Source organism: Rattus norvegicus, chromosome 4 (genome assembly GCF_036323735.1).
Source record: "Rattus norvegicus strain BN/NHsdMcwi chromosome 4, GRCr8, whole genome shotgun sequence".
In the NCBI taxonomy this organism is placed as follows: Eukaryota; Metazoa; Chordata; class Mammalia; order Rodentia; family Muridae; genus Rattus; species Rattus norvegicus.
The window spans coordinates 98,380,217-98,403,326 of record NC_086022.1 but is presented as its reverse complement, the minus strand read 5'-3'; the positions used below and the strand labels follow the sequence as shown (position 1 = coordinate 98,403,326).

At 39.2% G+C, this 23,110-nt stretch overlaps 1 gene segment (V, D, J or C); it reads right to left on the bottom strand.

Moving 5' to 3' along the window:
- Positions 1 to 561: 561 nt before the first annotated feature.
- LOC500164 (immunoglobulin kappa variable 2-30-like) lies at positions 562 to 1,536 on the bottom strand. The segment is given in 2 exon segments: positions 562 to 1,031; positions 1,412 to 1,536. Coding segments are annotated over 2 exon segments (519 nt in total).
- Between the last annotated feature and the right edge of the window lie 21,574 nt (positions 1,537 to 23,110).

Here is a 23,110-nt window from a genome sequence, read left to right as displayed (position 1 = left end):
GAGAAGCTCTTTTCAATAAATGACAGGGCAGATTTAATTGAAAAAAATTGAGTTACTAAAGGAAAATGACTATACTTGCATTGTACACATGATCTTAAGAATTTGTGAACTCTAAGAAAAGGCATGAAAGTAGGAGGGAGACCAACTAGAAAGAAGGGAAACCAAGGCCAGCATGAGTAGGAAGAGCCTAAGAGATAGAAATAGTAAATGTTGAACATGAGACAGAGACATTGAGAAATGAAAAAAAGGGAGGGAGAGGAACATAAAGTTAGTTGTTAGGTAGGTAGGTAGAATGAATAATAGGCAAATAGACAGACAGACAAATTCATTGATTTGAGAGAGCATCCATGAAAACCCTGGAGACCTCCAGAACAATAACTAATGAGGGAGGCCTGTTTTGCTAGCCCTTACACAGGAGTTAGAGCAAAGAATAAATACTGTTAAGTTGGTGTATATAAAGAAACATTGCAGTGAAATGAGACCACACAATGGCTATTAAAGAAGGACTGGAAATTGGTGGCACTTGAGATCTAGTCAAACCACTCATCCACTCAGATGAGTTTAGCTAGAGCTCTCAACTGCAAAAAAATTATTCAAGTTCCCCAGCCACTCCCACTCACACAGAGACAGAGAACTCTGCTTTGCAGTCAAGCAGCACATTGCCAGCTGGTCTGCTCCACCATGCAAGAAAGTTTTTGTTAGTGTCTGTATCACCGTGTGAGGAAAATGTGTACCTTGCAAGCAGTAATAAACTCCCAAATCATCAGCTTCCACTCTGCTGATTTTAAGAGTAAAATCTGTCTCTGATCCACTGCCACTGAACCTATCAGGAATCCCAGAGTCCAGTTTGGACACCAGATAGATTAGTCGCTTTGGAGACTGGCCGGGCCTCTGTAATAACCAATTCAAATATGTCTTTCCATCACTATGTACGAGGCTCTGACTTGACTTGCAAGAGATGGAGGCTGGTTGTCCAATGGCAACTGACAAAGACACTGGAGTCTGGGTCATCACAACATCACCACTGGTTCCTGAAATTATAATACAATAGTGTAAAGTCATGTGCAAACTTCCTGAGCAATATTTGTGAAACCCTTTAAGTTATTCCTTTCAAGTTAGATCCTGGCAATTTTTGTAATTTAAAAACATTATTTATCAAATGCTTTTTCACAGAACAAGTGATTTGAAGCTTCTAAAATACCAAAGTCTACAGCACTCTGTCTGATCTATGTCAGAATCTTGATCTTAGCACAGCTATCCTGCCATCTGGAATTTCTCCTTTGGATGTAACAAAACCTTACATACTCATTTTGGAGAATATGACCTGCCTGATCACAAATTAACAGCGCACATATGCAGTGAGAGGTCACTCTCCATCCCCATTCTCTCCGTCACCTTCCACTCTCCTTACCCTGAATCCAGAGCATTAGCAGAAACAGGAACTGGGCAGGACTCATCATTTTGAAGATATGAAATTAGGAGAGTGTTCGGTGAAGGCAAGAGGGCAGTTGAGATTATATCTCAAGCCAACAAGACAAGGACCACCCTAGGGAACAATATGCAAATTTTCTGGTCTGTATAACAGTGTACGTTGAGGGGATAGCTATGTGGATTCTTAAATGTGAACGATAACTCAAAAGTGAAAGTAATAAAACAAAAAAGTGGTTACTGAAGGTAGAATATCAGGCTGTTAAAGGTTAATTAATACAGTTCAAATTAATTATTAAAGTGAAGCAACAAATTAGTCTCTGTACAGTTTGAAATTTACTTAAATTTTGTCTATATACAGACTAGTAAATTGCGGAGAAAAAGGGAAATGTAATTATGACACACAGCTTGTTGTCTAGAAAGATGAAATGAGCTCCCACAACTTTGTGCCCATAGTCTCTAGTGCATTCCAAGCATACAAGAGGGAAGCAAATAATTCACCACTGTCTTCAACTTATTGACTGTACTCTGATTCTGCACCAGGAAATATACTTTTTATTATAATCAAGGGAATACACATAAGGGATTAATGTGATACAAAAAATGTAAAATATAAGCATTACCATACTTAGTATAATCCCACCATAGGGGTCAACAGCTTCTGTTCATTGGTTGGATACACATATCTGCATCCTACTCTTTGAGCTCCTTGTTGGGTCTTTTGGGAGGAAGTCATGATAGATCATTTTGTGAGCATCCCATAGCCTCAGTAATGTTGTTAGATCATTGGGCCTCCCCTTGAGCTGGATCCTACTTTGGACCTGTCACTTTACATCCTTTTCCTCAGGCTCTTCTCCATTTTTGTCCCTGCAGTTCTTTAAGACAGAAACAATTACAGTCAGAGTGTGACAGTCAGACTGTCGGATGTCAATTACATCCCTCACTTAATGCCATGTCTTTCTGCTGGAAGTGGGTTCTATAAGTTCTCTCTCCCCACTGTAGGGCATTTCATCTAAGCTCCCTCCCTTTGAGTCCTAAAATTCCCTCACCTCCCAGATCTTTGGTACATTCTAGAAGGTTGTCCCACCCCTGCCTCCTGAGGATTCCTGTTTCCATTCCTTCTACAGGTAGTCGGGGCTTCATTCCATTTCCCCCACACAATACCAATTCACGTTTCCCTCTTCCACACCCTGTCCTCTTTCCCACCAAGGACCCTTCCTCCATTTGCACAAATGATTGCTTTTCTCTCCCTCTTAATTGGTATTGAGGTATGAAGGAGTGGGACTTGGGCCCTTTGGTTTGTTGATCTTTTTGAGTTCTGTGGATTATATCTTGGGTTTTCTGTACTTTCTGTTTTTTGGGTTTTTTTTTTGGCTGATGTCCAATTATTAGTGAGTATATATCATGCAGTGTCTTTTGGGGCTCAGTTACATCACTCAGGATGATATTTTCTAGTTCCATCTATTTGCGTGCAAAACTTAGTGTGTCTTTGTTCTTAATAACTGAGTAGTATTCCATTGTGTAAATGAAAAAAAAATTCTGTATGCACTCTTCTGTCATGGGACATCTGAGTTGATTCTAGCTTCTGGATGTCATAAACAAGGCTACTATCAACATTCTGGAACATCTGCACCAGTGGTATCTTTTGTGGGTATATTCTGATGAAGAGTATAGCTGGGTCTTTACATAGTTCTACTTCCAATTCTCTGAGGAACCTCTAGATTGATTTCCAGAATGGTTTTACCACTCTGCAATCCCACCAGCTATGGAGGAGTGTTTTTCTTTCTCCACATCCTCACCAACATGTGCTGTCACGTGAGGTTTTGATCTTAGCCATTCTGATTGTGGTAAGGTGGAATCTCAGAGTTGTATTGATTTGCATTTTTCTGATCACTAAGAGCTTTGAATATTTCTTTAGGTGCTTCTCAACCATTAGAGATTCCTCTGTTTTGAATTCTTGGTTTAATTCTATATCCCTTTTATTGATTGAGTTCTTTTGTTTATGGTGGTTAGCTCCTTGAGTTCTTTATATATTTTGGGTATTCCTCTTCTATCAGACATGGAGTTAGTGAAAAATTTTCCCCAATGTGTGGGTTGCCAATTTGTCCTATTGGCTATGTCCTTTGCCTTACAGAAGTTTCCCAGTTTTATGAGGTCCCATTTACCAATTCTTGATCTTAGAGCATGATCCATTGTAGTTCTGTTTAGGGAATTTTCTACTGTGCCTCATTTTTCTTCTATTTGATTCAGTGTATATAGTTTTATGTTAAGGTCCTTCATTCACTTGGACTTGAGCTTTGTGGAAGGTGACACACATGGATCTATTTTCATTTTTCTATAGATAGCCAAGTAGACCAGCAGAATTTATTGAAGATGCTCTCTTTTTTTCCATTGAATAGTTTTATCTCCTTTGTCAAAGATCAAGGGACCATTAGTGGTTTTTCTTTGTGGGTCTTCAATTCTATTCCTTTGATCGACATTTCTGTCTCTGTACCAATACCATGCAGTTTTTATAACTATTGCTCTATAGTATAGCTTGAGGTCAGGGATGGTGATTTACCCCCAGCAGTTCTTTTATTGTTAAGAATTGTTTTCACTATTCTGCATGTTTTATCTTTCCAGATGAAATTGAGAATTGCTCTTTCCATGACTTTGAAGAGTTGTGTTGGGATATTGATGGGGATTACATTGAATCTATAGATTGTTTTTGCAGCATGGCCATTTTTACTATGTTAATTCTGCCAAGTGCAGAGTCAGAGTACAGTCAATAAATTGAAGACAGTGGTAAATTTAGAGACTTTAGTTATTGTCATACAGATATTTCACTTGTTTGGGTTTTTTACAGCAAAATATGTTATGTTAATTGTTGCTATTGTGAAAGGACTCATTTCCCTAATTTTTTCTCAGACTGTTTATCGCTTGTATAAAGGAAGGCTACTGATTTAATAGAGTTATTTTATATCCATCCAATTTGCTGAAGTTATTTGTCAGCTGGAGAAGTTCTTTGATAGATTTTTTTAGGACCACTTATGTATCATCTGAAAATAGTGACACCTTTATTACTTCTTTGCCAATTTGTATCCCCTTGATCTCTTTTTGCTGTCTTCCTCAGGAGGAGGGTGGCTGCAAAGACCTTCCAGAATGTACCAGAGACCAGGGACATAAGAAACTCTCAGGACTCAAAGGGGAGGACCCCAGATAAAATGTCCTACACTGGGGAAAGGGAACGTATAGAAACCACCTCCAGCAGAAAGACATGGCATTAAGTGATGGATAGAGCTGCTATCCTACAGTCAAAACTCGAACCCATATATCTTCCTGTCTGAAAAAAATGCAGGGATGGAAATGGAGAAGAGGCTAAGGAAAAGCAGGTCCAGCAACAGACCAAAATGGGATCCAGCTCAAGGGGAGGCCCCAAGATCTGACAACAATACTGAGGCTATGGGATGTTCACAAAAAACATGAGATCTATCATGACTGCCCTCCAAAAGACCCAACAAGGAGTTCAAAGAGTTAGATACAGATATGTGTAGCAAATCAATGAACAGAAGCTGCTGACCCCTCTGGTTGAATTAGGGGAAACCTGGAGGAAGCTGAGAAGGAGGGCAACCCTGTAGGATAACTGGCAATCTCAATTTACTTGGAGCCCTTTGATCTCTCAGACATTGGAACACCAACCAGGCAGCATACACCAGACACCCAACACATATGCAGCAGAGGACTGTCGAGTCTGGATTCAGTCAGAAATGATGCAACTAACGCTCAAGAGATTGGAGGCCCCAGGAAGTTTAGAAGTCTGGTGAGGTGGGTAAGGTGGAGATATCCTCGTGAAGACTCGGGAGGGGTGGAGTGGATGTGGGTGGGGTGATGGGGGTGGCCAAGAAGAGGTGTGGAATAGGGAACAATCAAAGGGTAGATGGGGAGATGAATAAAATTTGGAGTGTAGAAATAAATAAATTAATTTTTTAAAAAAAGAAAGTCAGTGTGGTGATATTATGTAAAGCATGTTCTTACTTGTTGTCCTGAAGCTGTTTATTAATTTAAAGGATTTAAAACCTTATTTCCATGCAAAAATCAGCTTGGGGTATCTATTGCAGCTTTTTTTTTTAACTTTTTAAGCCTGGAAATAAACATGATCCCTCTATATATGTGAATGGATAAACAACCTTTAACATTCGTAGCGATGGAATATGATTGAGCACAAAGAAAAAATGAGATATTGACATCCGAAATTCCATGAAGGATCCACTGGGGCATATCATCAGCTTGACTGATTCTTTGCCATTTGTGTCAATATCTTCTAGGGTATTGTCTACATCTGAGATTCTCTTCTATCTCTTGATTTCTGTTGGTTTATTTTCTTGTATCTCTAATTCCTGACCTCTTTCCTAAGTTTTCTATTTCCAGGGTTGCCTCCATTTGTGTTCCCTATTATTTCTACTTTCACTTTTAGGCCTTGGATTGCTTTTTTCACTTCATTCCATGTGTTTGATTGTGTCTTTCTGTATTTCCTTAAGAATATTTATTCCTTTTTAAGGCTTTGACCTGTCTATCTGTGTTTTCTTGTGTTTATTTCAGTGAGTTATTTATATTGTCCTTAAAAGACCTTATCTTCATGAGACAGAATGTTAGGTCAGCTACCTGATTTACAGGTGTGTTAGTGTGCTGGCTTGCTATGGTAGGAGAACTGGCTTCTGATGATGCCAAAGTATGTGAGCATCTGTTGCTTATGCTCTTGTGGTTGTCTCTCACTATCTGGTTATCCCTGGTGTTAGATGTTCTGGGTGTCTCTGTCTGGTTCCTGCCACTTTTGTCCCTGGACTGTTGCCAGTGTCCTGTAGGCCTATAGCCCTGGCTGTACCATATCTCCCAGAAGGCCTTCAGACTGTGAGTTCTATTGCCCTCTGTGCAGCAGAACTCCTGGGAGGCCTTCAGATTTTGGTGTCTTCAGAGGACCAGATAAGTTGGGGATCTGCCTCAACAGGAGGCGCCAGCCAGGAGGCCCAATTTTCCTTATGAATATCGATGCAAAATTATTCAGTGAAATTCTCATGAACCGAATCAAAGGACACATCACAATAATCATTCTCTATGATAAACTTGACTTCATCCCATTGTGCAGGAATGGTTTAATATACAAAATTCATCTATGTAGCACACTATAAAAACAAACTTAAAGAAAAAAATCACATGATCATTTCATTGGATGCTGAAAATACTCAGATCCAAAAGGACATGTGTGATATATGTTCAGTTATAAGTGGACATTAGACAAAAGTACAGAATACACAAAAATGCTAAAAAAAAACGAGCAAAGATGCTTGAATCTCACTTAAAAGGAATAACAAAATAATTGTTAGAATGTTAGAGGCAGAGTGAAGGATCTGGGTTGGAAATGAAGAAGGGAGGGGAATGGAGGCAGGATCAGGTATGGGGAGACACCCAGAGGGTCAGGAGCATGAATGGAAATGTACAGGGGAGCAGGTAGTCAGAGGGATCTCAAAGAAGTCCAAGAACCTGGCAATGGGAGCATCTGAGAAAACAATGGAGATGACTTTAAATGAATTGCCTTACAGTGGGGATATAGAATTTAAAAAGACCTCCTCTTGTTGCCAGGCAAGACTCCCAGTAGAGAGATAAAGACACCAATGCACCCATAAATCTTTTGTCCCAAAATTTGTCCTGTATAAAAGAAATGCAAGTGCAAAGATGGAGCAGACACTAAGGGGATGGCCAGTCAATAAACAGCCCAACTTGAGGCCCATCCCATAGCCCAGCATCAATCCCTAACATTATTAATGATGGTCTGTTATGCTAGCAGACAGGAGCCTAGGATAACTGTACTCAGAGAGCTTCCAACCAGCAATTGATGTAGAGACAAAAAGTCACATGTTGGATGGAAGTTAGGGACTCTATGGTACAGTTGAGGGGAGGACTGAAGGTCCTGAAGGGCATAGGAACCCCACAGGAAGACCATCAGACTGAACTAAGTTAGACCCCTGGGCATTCTCAGAGATTGAATAACCAACCAAAAAGCATACATAGGCAGGGCCAAGACCCCAGACACATATGAAGCAGACCTAAATCTAAGTCTCTGTTGATGTAAAAATATAAAAAACAAAAAAGTAAAAGTTGTCTTTAATCGTGCTAGATCCAGCACCTCAGTGCCCAAGATATCTGCTAGATATCTTGGCAGAAACACATCCCAACTCTGTGGTGGCCCAGACCAGCCACCCCACACTCCATTACACTTAAACCATCACATAAAAGAACACACAGCGCGATAATCTTTGACCCAATCGATAAGATATAATTACCCACCCAAACAAACAAATCCCAGTACCATCCATCCCTTAAGAACTCTAATAACCTGTAAATACAAAGAGCGAAATCTTAGCATCCCCTGCCATGGTCTCTCTCTCTCTCTCTCTCTCTCTCTCTCTCTCTCTCTCTCCCTCTTTCCCACCTCTCTCTTCTTCCTCTCTTCCTGTCTCCTCCCCTTCCTTCAAATTTCTTCCCCACCCATCCTTCCTTCTGCTCCAATGACAGGCCTCCTTCTATCCTATACCTGCCCCTCACCTGTATTTTACAAATTCAATGGGGAGAAAGTTCTGCTGAAGTCACCTGAGAACTGAGTAGTGACTAGGCAGCTGTCCTTAGGGCAGTAGAATTAGCATCAAAATACAGATAACTCTAGGGCAAATCACAACTAGTCTCCATGTGGGTTCACCAATAACTGGAATGGAGACTGTAACTAAAGATGTAGCCTGACTGTGGTATCTGTTCCCCAAGACAGTTGCAACATAGTGCCTCAAAGGGAAATGATGTGACTAATCCTGGGGAGACTTAATGACCAAGGTGTGGGGATATTTAGGGGCAGCACCCTCTAAAATAGAAGGGGATGGTAGATGGGGAAAGCACAGTGTGAGAGGAAAACAAGAAGGGAAGCAACATTTGAGATGTAAATAAAGACATATACACTAAAACAAAAAGCTTGGTGTTTTGCTTTCTATAACCTATCCATCCAACAGATACCAGTGTGCTACCTTGTTGCCTCAGATTATGCAATCTTTGTCTTAAAGTAGAATACAGTAATTTGTTTTTAGCTTTAAGAAATTTTTTTTAATTTTTTTACATATATTTCTTTATTTACATTAGAAATGTTATTCCCTTTCCCGGTTTTCTATTCATAAGCCCCCATCCCTTCCCTTTCAAACTCCCCCCCCCAAGTTCCCAACATTCCCCTGCACTGAGGGTCCAACCTTGGCAGGACTGAGGGCTTTCCCTTCCACTGCTACTCCAACAAGGCTATTCTCTGCTACATATGTAGTTGAAGCCCTGGCTAAGTCTATGTATAGTCTTTTGGTAGTGGGTTAGTCACTCTAAGCTCTGGTTGGTTGGCATTGTTCTTATGGGGTTGCAAGACCCTTCAGCTCTTTCAGTCCTTCCTGTAATTCCCCTAAAGGGGAACCTGTTCTCAGTTCAGACATTTGTTCCTAGCATTGACCTCTAATTGGAAATGGTCTGGATTTGTCTCTCAGGAGACATCTATATCCTGTCCCTTTCAGCATGCACTTTTTAGCTTGATCAATCTTATCTATTTTTGGTGGCTCTACATATATATGGGCCACATGTGGGGTAGGCTCTGAATGGCCATTCCTTCAGTCACTGCTCTAAACTTTGCTTCCATATAGCCTCCTATGGTATTTTTCTCCATTTTAAGAAGGAGAGGGAACATCATCATTTTGGTCATCCTTCTTCCTGAGCTTCCTGTTGTATGTGGATTGCATATTGGGTAATTTGAGCTTTTGGGCTAATATCCAATTATCAATGAGTGCAAGCCAAGTGTGTTTTCCTGAATGAGTTACCTCACTCAGGACAACATTTTCTAGTTCATTCCATTTGCCTGTAAATTTCATGAAGTCATTGTTTTTGATAGCTGAGTAGTACTCCATTGTATAGATGTACCACATTTTTTTGAATCCATTCCACTGTTGAAGGGCATCTGGGTTCTTTCCAGCTTCTGGCTATTATAAATAAAGCTGCTATGAACATAGTGGAGCATGTGTCTTTGTTGTATGTTGGAGCATCTTTTGGGTACATGCCCAAGAGATGTATAGCTGAGTCCTCAGGTAGTGGAATGTCCATTTTCTGAGGAACCTCCAGGCTGATTTCCAGAGTGTTTGTACCAGTTTGCAATCCCACCAATAATGGAAGAGGGTTCCTCTTTCTACACATTCTGGCCAGCATCTGCTGTCACCTGAAAAGTATATTCAATAATAAATGAACTTCTGAGGGAATCACCATCCATGACCTCAGATAGTATAACAGAGCAATAGACATAAAAACGGTATGGTATTGGTACAGAGACAGGCAGATAGATCAGTGGAACAGAATTGAAGACTCAGAAATGAACCCACACACCTATGGTCACTTGATCTTTGACAAAGGAGCTAAAACCATCCAGTGGAAGAAAGATAGCATTTTCAACAAATGTTGCTGGTTCAACTGAAGCTCAGCATGTAGAAGAATGCAAATTGATGCATTCTTATCACCCAGTACAAATCTTAAGTACAAGTGGATCAAGAACCTCCACATCACACCAGATATACTCAAATTAACAGAAAAAAGGGGGAAAGAGTCTCGAACACATGGGTACTGGGGAATTTTTCCTGAAAAAACACCAATGACTTATGTTCTAATACCAAGAAGGGCAAATCGGACCTCATAAAATTGCAAAGCTTCTGTAAGACAAAGGATACTGTCATTAGGACAAGAGTGAAACCAGCAGATTAAGAAGAGATCTTTACCACTCCTATATCTGATAGAGGGCTAGTATGCAAAGTATACCAAGAACTCACAAAATTGTACTCCATAGAGACAAATAACCCTATTAAAAAGTGGGATACAGAGCTAAACAAAACATTCTCAGTAGAGGAATATCGAATGGCTGAAAAGCACCTAAAGAAAAGTTCAACATCCTGAGTCATCAGAGAAATGTAAGTCAAAACATCCCTGAGATTGCACCTCACACCAGTCAGAATGGCAAGATAAAAGACTCAGATCGCATTATTTTCATGTTTCCTTGGCACTCAGACTAAATCCATTCCCTGAATTTAAACATCGGAAACGTATTTTAATCTCTACTATAATTTTATGTACTGGAGCATTGTAAACAATGTAATTTACAACGATCAAAATTAAAGTTTTCCTTCTGAAGTAATACTCAAACATGAAGGATATCTTTTATTACATAATTTTTTTCTAATTTTACGAATATACAAGACTACTAGGTTGAATGAGATGCCTTCTTTAGACACACATGTATTATTCATGAACCCCTTAGTTAAAGCATGTTAAAAATGATCATGAGGTACTGCCTATTTTTAGTAGTAGTCTCAAGAGGATGAATCTAAAGTTTTAAAAGACTTTGGCCATGCTTTGTGCTCTCTCTATCTATCTTTCTTGTGGTTACAGCTGTGACTGCTCACATACTTCCTGCTGCCATGCTTTTGCTAGCTACCATCAACTCTATTCCTCTAAAATCATATCCCAATAAAAGGATTCCTTTTATGGGTTGCCTTGGATGTGGTGTTTTGGCATAATATTTAAAAAGTAATTAGGGCTGAAGGATTCCACATGAAATGAAAATGGGAATCTAAACATGAGATACAACCTGAACATTCAGAAGTAAATAGAGGAAGGGAAGCTATACGGCAACAGAGTCCTACTTTCTTTTTGTGCACTTGCTTAGGTAGCATATCCAAACCTAACTGGTTTCTTTTCTGTCCCTGTAAAAACATTTCTTGTATAGAAAAACAGAGGATTTACAGAGAAAGAAAATAAGTGCTGACTTGCTGTAGCATACGTTGTGATATATTGAAACCAAGACTAGATATTGAAGTCTCCAGGTTCTCCAGAACATAGAACGGGCTATATGCACACAATGGAAATATATTCAGCTCCATAGAAAATGGAAAAGAGGAAATTTGCAAAAAAATATCTTGAACTAGAAAATGTATACTGAGTGACAAAGACAATGTCACATGTTCACTCTTATAAGAGAGTCTTAACTATGAAAGATCAGATTTTAATAATTAATCTGAAGAATATGAAAGTGGGACTTTAGAAAGGTCTGATGACAGGGGGATTAAGAAGAGGCCTTAAGGAGGAGCAGAGATAGAACATTTGAGTTATAAAATTAGGCAACATAATAGGGACAAAGAAGTATACTGGGGAAATGGCAAGGAATCGGGTAAAGGCAAATATGTAACTGTCTAGAACAAAGTCCCTATAGAAGAACACTATTTTCTAACTATTTTAAAAGCCCAATAAATGGACAGCACTCAATGGAATATAATACTCTCATATAGGCCACACGATATTAAATAAAGGCCCTGGTATCAAGTATACTAATCATCTTTAGGAGAGAGGCTCCAAGGCCACAAATAATAGCAGCTATTGTGAGTTTTCTTATTTGCCCACTGGAACTAGTTTAAAAATCCCTATTGCCAAGGATACTATGCATTTTAGTTGTAGAGCATAGAAAAATCATGGTGGAATTCAGCGGAAAGTGTCCTCTTCTTTTGCTAACTTTCATAGATCTGGAAGGTACTGTGCAGAGCTCTGATGGGCAAAAACATTATCAAAAGTCTGGCTCACCTGTGGACTTCACAACTTACAATAATGGTCACCTGATTAGGATGGTATGTACTCCTATAATCATCCTTATTACAGGACTAACCCAGGACAGTGTGGTTAGTTCTGTGACCTAATCTAAGGGTGAGAACTAGTGTCAGCTGTTTCAAAGTCAGTAAAGGGACCATGACTAGGGAAGTCATATGCTATATTTGGTAACTTACAACTTCTCTGTGATTAAATGGTCAAGTTATCATCTACCTAATTATATCTATATCTGTAGATAAATAGATGTCAGTCTTCATCAATAAACATTCTTTTGTAGTGGGTGGTACTTCAGGTAGATGCTCATCTTTCTTAAAAGCGATAAGTGTAGCTATGGTGTCATAACAATTATCCACAACAGGACTTGTATACTGTCCCATTAATTCTCCAGAAACATCTCACACCAGGATTTCAGAAGAACATATGAACAAAAATATAGCAAGAAGTCCTTAAAGGGTTGATTTAGGCTGCTGTCATTGTTCTCCAGAAATTACTGCTTTCGTTACTTGATCAAAGTTTGCACATGATGGGACAGAAGACCATTTTAGCATGTTCATGACTCCTCACACTTCCCTGAAAACATAGTAGGAGTTACAAGTAGGTAACTACTGATAGAAAGAATGTGCTATTTTTTTAGCCTTGTATCCATTAAAAAAGCTGCTATGTTCCAATAAATAAATCTCAACTCATGTTCATGGAAGCAAACAAAATAAACACACTGAATCAAGGTTTAAAAAGCATTAGAATTGGGAGGGTTGTTGAGAATAAAATTGCAATCTGAGAGGGAAAAGAATAATGTTATAAAAAGAATTATATTAATTTGTAAATTACCAAATAAAAAATATATAAAAGTAATAAAATAAAATGCCTGATGGTGGTGGCTCATACCTTTGAAACCAACAATCAGGAGGCAGAGGAAGGCAGACATTTTGCGTTTTGAATTTAAAACCAGTTTGGCCAAAAGTGTGAGTTCCAGGACAGCCTTTGCCAACCAAAAAAAACCTGTTTTTAGATAAATCAATAAATAGAAGATGATAGATAGATAGATAGATAGATAGATAGATAGATAGATAGAATGAAAGAAGTGAACAGAATAAGTAGGACTCCATTAAATGAATACATACTTATATTTTGTGCTTTCCAGAAAGAAGAAAGAAAGCTGAATATACAGAAAATATAATGAATGAAGTTAAATCAAACTATCTGGGCACTGAATATCAAAGACTCTTAGGTAAATTAAATGCCAAACACATGTCTAAAAGATGACACAAGACATGAGAAGAGAGACACAGTGACAGTAACAGAAACTCAGAAAAAAAGGGCAAAGTTACATTTCACAGACTCATACTAAATAGTCAGTCATTAAAAAAAAAAAAGCTAACAATGAAGAGATAATTGGGCTACATATCCAAAGTTCTAACAAGAAATAACAGTAAAATTTTCCTTCAACATTAATAACAAAAATTGCCGACTCAGTAGTAAGACCAGAAATGTGAATTAACCTTGACCCTCGAGATCTCTGACATTGGGTTACCAACCAGGCAGCATACATTAGCTGATATGAGACTCCCAACTCATATACAACAGAGGACTGTCAATTATGGGTTCCCTCAGAGAAGATGCACCAAACCCTCAAGAGACTGTAGGCCGCTGTGACTGGAGATGTCTGGTGTGATAGGAGTGGGGAGGTGGGGAAGTCCTCATAAAGATTAGTTGGCAGAGGAGGTATGGGATGTGGAACGGTCAGAGGGTGGACCAGGAGGGGGATAAAATCTGGGTTATAAAAAAAGAGAGAGAGAGAGAGCTCCTTTTTCTCCCAAACCCCATGGTAAAGAGAGCTCACCACCGATCAGGTGAGCACTCCTGAGACTGCAGAGCGGGAAAGACCACCAATACTGCTCACCCTGGCCATATCCCTGGCCCAAGAAGAAACTGTATAGGGCCTCTGGGAACCAGAAGAGAGGGGCACTCAAGGGGCAGGTCCCCTGCAGTCCAGACACCGCCCGGATCTGAAGGGACTTGATCAAAAGCTCCCTGCACCCAAATTCCGTGGGAGGGAGAGCTAAACCTTCAGAGGGACAGACACACCTGGGAAGCCAGAAAAGACTACACTCTGACCATATTTCTGACTCCACAGGAAAACACTTAATGCCATCTTGGACCCTAGTGCACGGGCGTAGGCCCTCCTGGTTGCCAAATTCACAGAGAGCTCAAAAGCAACCCACCAGGAGCAACTTCAGCCTCAGAACCACAGGTAAGACAAACTATTCTGCTCCAAGTGACCTACCTGGTGGACTCAGGACACACACCCACAGGTACAGCTGAAGACCAGTAGACAGGAAAGACTACACATCTGAGAGCAGAACATTCTGTTCCCATAACTGGCTAAAAGAAAACAGGAAAACAGGTCTACAACACTCCTGACACACAAGCCTATAGGACTGTCTAGCCACTGTCAGAAATACCAGAAGATACACCACAGAAACATGATGCCGAGAGGCAAGCGCAGGAAACCAAGCAACAGAAACAAAGACTACATGGCATCATCAGAGCCCAATTCTCCAACTGAAGCAAACATCGAATATCCAAACATACCAGGAAAGCAAGGTCTAGATTTAAATTACATTTAACGATGATGATGGAGGACTCCAAGAAAGACAAAAAAAAACTCCCTTAGAGAAATGCAGGAAAATATAAATAAACAAGTAGAAGCCTATAGAGAGGAATACCAAAAATCCTTGAAAGAATTACAGGAAAACACAATCATACAGGTGAAGTAATTAAAAATGGAAATAGAAGCAATAAAGAAAGCACAAAGGGAGACAACCATGGAGACAGAAAACCAAAGGAAGAGACAAAGAGCCATACATACAAGGATCACCAACAGAATACAAGAGATAGAAGAGAGAATCTCAGGAGCAGAAGATCCCATGGAAATCATCAATACAACTGTCAAAGATAATGTGAAACAGAAAGAGTTACTGGTCCAAAACATACAGGATATCCTGGACTCAATGAGAAGATCAAAGCTAAGGATAATAGGTATAGAGAGAGTGAAGACTCCCAGCTCAAAAAACCAGCAAATATCTTCAAGAAAATCATAGAAGAAAACTTCCCAAACCTAAAGAAAGATATGCCCATAAGCAGACAAGAAGCCTGGAGAATTCCAAATAGATTGGACCAGAAAAGAAACTCCTCCCATCACATAATAGTCAAAACACCAAATGCACAAAATAAAGAAAGAATATTAAAAGCAGTAAGGGAAAAAGGTCAAGTAACATATAAAGGCGGACCTTTCAGAATCACACCAGAATTCTCACCAGAGACTATGAAAGCCAGAAGATCCTGGACAGATGTCATACAGACCCTAAGGGAACACAAATGCCAGTCCAGGTTACTGTATCCTGCAAAACTCTCAATTAACATAGATGGAGAAACCAAGATATTCCATGACAAAACCAAATTTACAAAATATATTATTACAAATCAAGCGCTACAAAGGATAATAAATGGTAAAGCCAAATATAACAAGGAAAGCTACACCCTAGAAAAAGCAAGAAACTAATTGTATTGGCAACAAAACAAAGAGAAGAAAAGCACACAAACATAATTTCACATCCAAATATGAATATAACATGAAGCAATAAGCACTATTCCTTAATATCTCTCATCCTAAATGGTCTCAACTCCCCAATAAAAAGACAGAGATTAACAAACTGGATACTCAAAGAGGACCCTGCATTCTGCTGCCTACAGGAAACATACCTCAAAGACAGACACTACCTCAGGGTGAAAGACTAGAAAAAAACTTTCCAAGCAAATGGTCAGAAGAAGCAAGCTGGAGTAGCCATTCCAATACTGAATAAAATCGATTTTCAACTAAAACTCATCAAAAAAGATAAGGAAGGACACAAGGACACATTATATTCATCAAAGGAAAAATCCACCAAGATGAACTCTCAATGCTAAATATCTATGCTGCAAATACAAGTGCACTTACATACATAAAAGAAACCTTACTAAAGCTCAAAGCACATGTTGCAACTCACACAATAACAGTAGGAGATTTCAACACCCCACTCTCATCAATGGACAGATCATGGAAACAGAAATTAAACAGAGACATAGACAGACTAATACAAGTCATGGACCAAAAAATATTTATAGAACATTCTATCCTAAAGCAAAAGGATAAACATTCTTCTCAGCTTCTTATGGTACTTTCTCCAAAATTGACCATATAATTGGTCAAAAAACGCGCCTCAACAGGTATAGAAAGATAGAAATAATCCCATGCGTGCTATCAGACCACCACGGCCTAAAGCAGGTCTTCAATAACAATAAGGGAAGAACGCCTACATATATGTGGAAATTGAACAATGCTCTACTCAACGATAACCTGGTCAAAGAAGTAATAAAGAAAGAAATTAAAGACTTATTCAAATTTAATGAAAATGAAGGTACAACATACCCAAACTTATGAGACACAATGAAAGCTGTGCTAAGAGGAAAACTAATAGCTCTGAGTGCCTGCAGAAAGAAACAGGAGACAGCATATGGTCAGCAGCTTGACAGCACACCTAAAAGCTCTAGAACAAAAAGAAGCAAATACACCCAGGAGGAGTAGAAGGCAGGAAATAATCAAACTCAGAGCTGAAATCAACCAAGTAGAATCAAAAAGGACCATAGAAAGAATCAACAGAACCAAAAGTTGGTTCTTTGAGAAAATCAACAAGATAAATAAACCCTTAGCCAGACTAAGGAGAGGACACAGAGAGTGTGTCCGAATTAACAAAATCAGAAATGAAAAGGGAGACATAACTACATAATCAGAGGAAATTCAAAAAATCATCAGATCCTACTACAAGCTATATTTAACAAAAGTTGAAAATCTGCAGGAAATGGACAATTTCCTAGACAGATACCAGGTACCAAAGTTAAATCAGGAACAGATAGAACATTTAAACAACCCCATAACTCCTAAAGAAATAGAAGCAGTCATTAAAGGTCTCTCGACCAAAAAGAGCCCAGGTCCAGACGGGTTTAGGGCAGAATTCTATCAGACCTTCATAGAAGACCTCATACCAATACTATCCAAAATATTCAACAAAATTTAAACACATGGAGCACTACCGAATTCCTTCTATGAAGCCACAATTACTCTTATACCTAAACCACACAAAGACCCAACAAAGAAAGAGAACTTCAGACCAATTTCCCTTATGAATATCGATGCAAAAACACTCAATAAAATTCTCGAAAACCGAATCCAAGAGCACATCCAAACAATCATCCACCATTTTCAAGTAGGCTTCATCCCAGGCATGCAGGGATGGTTTGATATACGGAAAACCATCAACGTGATCCATTATATAAACAAACTGAAAGAACAAGACCACACGATCATTTCATTAGATGCTGAGAAAGCATTTGACAAAATTCAATACCCCTTCATGATAAAAGTCCTGGAAAGAACAAGAGTTCAAGGCCCATACCTAAACATAGTAAAGCCATATACAGCAAACCAATCATTAACATTAAACTAAATGGAGAAAAACTTGAAGCAATGCCACTAAAATCAGGGACTAAACAAGACTAACCACTCCCTCCCTACTTATTCAATATAGTTCTTGAAGTTCTAGCCAGAGCAATCAGACAAAAAAAGGAGATCAAGGGATACAGATTGGAAAAGAAGAAGTCAAAATATAACTATTTGCAGATGATATGATAGTATATTTAGTGATCCCAAAAGTTCCACCAGAGAACTACTAAAGCGGATAAACAACTTCAGCAAAGTGGCTGGGTGTAAAATTAATTCAAATAAATCAGTAGTCCTCCTCTACACAAAAGAGAAACAAGCCGAGAAAGAAATTAGGGAACCGACACCCTTCATAATAGACCCAAATAACATAAAGTACCTCGGTGTGACTTTAACCAAGCAAGTAAAAGATCTGTACAATAAGAACTTCAAGACTCTGAAGAAAGAAATTGAAAAAGACCTCAGAAGATGGAAAGATCTCCCATGCTCATGGATTGGCAGGATTAATATATGAAAAATGGCCATTTTACCAAAAGCGATCTACAGATTCAATGCAATCCCCATCAAAATACCCATCCAATTCTTCAAAGAGTTAGACAGAACAATTTGCAAATTCATCTGGAATAACAAAAAACCCAGGATAGCTAAAACTATCCTCAACAATAAAAGGATTCTGGGGGAATCACTATCCCTTAACTTAAGCAGTATTACAGAGCAATAGTGTTAAAAACTGCCTGGTATTGGTACAGAGACAGACAGACAGACAGACCAATGGAATAGAATTGAAGACCCAGAAATGAACCCACACACCTATGGTCACCTGATTTTTGACAAAGGAGCCAAAACCATCCATTGGAAAAAAGATAGCATTTTCAGCAAATTGTGCTAGTTCTACTGGAGGTCAGCATGTAGAATACATATAGATACATGCTTATCACCCTGTACAAACCTTAAGTCCAAGTGGATCAAGGACCTCCACATAAAACCAGATACACTCAAACTAATAGAAGAAAAAGTGGGGAAGCATCTCGGAACACATGGTCAGTGGAGAAAATTTCCTGAACAAAACACCAATGACTTATGCTCTAAGATCAAGAATCGAAAAATGGGATCTCATAAAACTGCAAAGCTTCAGTAAGGCAAAGGACACTGTGGTTAGGATAAAATGGCAACTAACAGATTGGGAAAAGATCTTTACCAATCCTAAAACAGATAGAAGGCTTATATCCAAAATATACAAAGAACTCAACAAGTTAGACTGCAGGGAGTCAATAACCCTATTAAAAAATGGAGATCAAAGCCAAACAAAGAATTAACAGCTGAGGAATGCAGAATGGCTGAGAAACAGCTAAAAAACTGTTCAACATCTTTAGTCATAAGGGAAATGCAAATCAAAACAACCCTGAGATTTCACCTCACACCAGTGAGAATGGCTAAGATCAAAAACTCGGGTGACAGCAAATGCTGGCGAGGATGTGGAGAAAGAGGAACACTCCTCCATTTTTGGTGGGATTGCAGACTGGTACAACCATTCTGGAAATCAGTCTGGAGGTTCCTCAGAAAATTGGACATTGAACTACCTGAGGACCCAGCTATACCTCTCTTGGGCATATACCCAAAAGATGCCCCAACATATACCAAAGACACATGCTCCACTATGTTCATAGAACCCTTATTTATAATAGCCAGAAGCTGGAAAGGACCCAGATGCCCTTCAACAGAGGAATGGATACAGAAAATGTGGTACAGCTACACAATGGAATATTACTCAGCTATCAAAAACAATGACTTCCTGAAAACCATAGGCAAATGGATGGAACTGGAAAATATCATCCTGAGTGAGGTAACCCAATCACAGAAAAACACACATGGTATGCACTCATTGATAAGTGGCTATTAGCCCAAATGCTTCAGTTACCCTAGATGCACAGAACACATGAAACTCAAGAAGGATGACCAAAATGCAAATGCTTCACTCCTTCTTTAAAAGGGGAACAAGAATACCCTTGGCAGGGAATAGGGAGGCAAAGTTTAGAACAGAGACAGAAGGAACACCCATTCAGAGCCTGCCCCACATGTGGCCCATACATATACAGCCACCAAACTAGATAAGATGAATGAGGCAAAGAAGTGCATGCTGACTGGAACTGGATGTAGATCTCTCCTGAGAGACACAGCCAGAATACAGCAAATACATCGGCAAACAGTTCAGCAAACCACTGAACTGAGAACGGGAACCCCGTTGAAGGAATTAGAGGAAGGACTGAAAGAGCTTGAAGGGGCTCGAGACCCCATATGAACAACAATGCCAAGCAACCAGAGCTTCCAGGGACTAAGCCACTACCTAAAGACTATACATGGACTGACCCTGGACTCTGACCTCATAGGAAGCAATGAATATCCTAGTAAGAGCACCAGTGGAAGGGGAAGCCCTTGGTCCTGCTAAGACTGAACCCCCAGTGAACGTGATTGTTGGGGGGAGGGCGGTAATGAGGGGAGGATGGGGTGGGGAACACTTATATAGAAGGGGAGGGGAGGGATTAGGGGGATGTTGGCCTGGATACCGGGAAAGGGAATAACAATCGAAATGTAAATAAGAAATACTCAATTAATAAAGAGAAAAAAAGAAACACATCTTGAGTAAAGTTTGTATAAAGTCACACTTTACACCTACAGAAAGAGGGAAATAGGATAGGATATTTTTATATAAAGAAAATAGAATTTATATCAAGAGCAGAAAATGAAGTAATTATAAAATAAAGGAAATAACTTAAAAGAGGAGGAAAATCTCAGGTTTCTGTCTCTTTTTACTGGACAGTGCTGAGTATAAGAAATGTAGGATCAGAATGTCTTTTCACTCATCTTCACCACGGTCCCTGCTGGTTGATGAGGGGCATTTTTTCACTATTATCCTGAGGCAAATATGATGTCATTTTTATTGCACCTGGTGAGGCCAGAAGCATAACACTTTAAGTGTAGACAATGAGTTCAGGTGACAATGTTCCCAGGTACAACCAATATTTCTGGTTTCTTAGCAGTTCTCTCTCACAAAGTACTAACTTATTTAACAGCTTTACTACATCAAGGAAGGATGTTTTTGTTATGTTCTGAATCACTCTTGGAGGAACAGGAATATGTTATATGCTGCAATAATCTCCCACATCTCAAGGGTCCACTCTGCTGATCTTGAGTGTGATATTTGTAACTGGGCCACTGCCACAGTACATGTTTGGGACCCCTGAAAATTGGTTTAAAACCCTGTAGACTAGGGGCTATAGAGATTGGTCTGCCTTCTGCAGGTACTAATATGAAAAGGTATATCGACTTCTATGTAAGAGGCTCTGATTAGATCTGTAAGAAATAAAGTGTTGATCTCTAAGGCTAAAGGGCAGGGACAAAAAGGTTGGGTCACCACAACATCACCAATGGAAGCTGAAATTATGAAAAGTGCAAATTCATGGACAAAATTTGAGAACAATCTTTGCTGTTGCTTTCTAGATGTTTCTTTCAGCTAACATATGTCTTTTACTACAGTTTTTCAGACATTAAAATTCCCTTTTGATAAGACAAATGAAAAGAATGGTCTAAGGTGCTTCTAAGAATAAATTGTGTGGTTTTTGGAATTTGAATGATGTTTTCTAGTTAATCCATTTCTCTATGAGTTTCATGAAGTCATTCTTTTTTATTCCTGAGTAGTACTCCATTGTGTAGATATACCATATTTTCTGTATCCATTCCTTTGATGAAGGGCATCTGTGTTCTTTCTAGGTTCTGGCTATGATAAATAAGGCTGCTATGAACATAGTGGCTTTTATTTTATGTTGGAGCATCACTTAGATATATGCCCAGGAGAGGTATAGCTGGGTCCTCAGGTAGTCCAATGTCTAATTTTCTGTGGAAACTCCATACTCATTTCCGGAGTGGTTGTAACAGTTTGCAAACTCAACAACAGCAGAGGAGTGTACACACTCAATCATAAGTGTATATCAAACCATAAGCTCGAATTACCCTGGATACAATTCACAGACAACATGAAGCTCAAGAAGATAGATGACCAAAGTATGGATGCTTCAGTCCTTCTTAAAAGGGGTAACAAAAATATTGATAAGAGAAGATATGGAGACAAAGCTTGGATCAGAGACTGAAAGAATGGCCATCAGAGCCTGCCCCACATGGGGATACAGCCCATACATACAGAGCCACCAAAACCATATAATATTGATGAAGCCAAGAATTGCCATACTTACAGGAGCCTGATATAGCAGTCTTCTGAGAGACTCAGCCAGAGTATGTCAAATACAGAGGCAAATGCTAACAACAAAACATTGAACCGACAACATGGAGGAATTATAGAAAGGATTGAAGGAGCTGAAGTGGCTTGCAACCCCATAAGAAAAACAATACCAACCAACCAGAGCTCCCAGGAACTAAATCACTACCCAAGGCTACACATGGACAGACCCATGGTTCCTGCTTCATATGTAGCAGAGGGTGGGCCTTTTGGGCATTGATGGGAGGTGAAGCCCTTGATCCTGCCAAGACTGGACCCCACATTATAGTGGAATGTCAGAAGGGGAGGGGGAAGGGAGGTGGTTGGGGAGGGGAATACCATTATAGAAAAATGGGAGGTGGAGGGGACAGGACTCTTACAGCAGGAAACTGGGAAAGGGAATAACATTCGAAATCTAATTAAAAAATATGCAATAAAAAAAGAAAAAATTTGTATGACCTTGTTCCATCCCTGGCATAACTTTCATAGTCAGTCATGTTATTTCCCATTTGAAACCTCTTTTGCACAGACATAAACATCACAGGCCCCATCCTAGAGAATGAGTGTCTTCTCCAACATAGACAAACCACATTTGGTAAGCAATAGGACCCAGGGTTTATCTTTCCTATACATTGTTAGTTCTCACTTTTCTTCATTCTCAGCAGAATCAAGAAAAACAATACCACTGACAACAGAAAGGGCAATCGATCACTCTAAGATGAAAACTGAGCTTTGATCTGGAAGTAAAAAAGAGTGAATTCTAACTCCAAGGAACACTATACAAAGGCCTGAGTTAGTGTTACAATAGAAAGAACCATGCTAACTACTTATGTTCTCGAATTCACAGAAAATATCTCCTATGTCAGGGTAGACAATAGTAAAACAATGTGTCCTGTTTGGTGGGAAAAGAACATGCTAATAACTGTCAATCTTGACAACATCAGAAACTTAATAAGTGCTATATTACAGAAACAAAAGAAGTAATGAAAGCAAAGAAATATCCATAAAATTGTTCTCTTTAGATTGACCATCTATATTTTTGTTCCTCTTTTCAACAGTTTTATAGAAAAGATATCTGTCCTTTTCTAAATGTTATATAAAGCGGTTAAGAACTTTGTTCCCTGTGGTCCACTGAATTAGTCTCTGTGAAAACACAAAAATAATTTTGACCCAAAATTTGCTCTATCTAA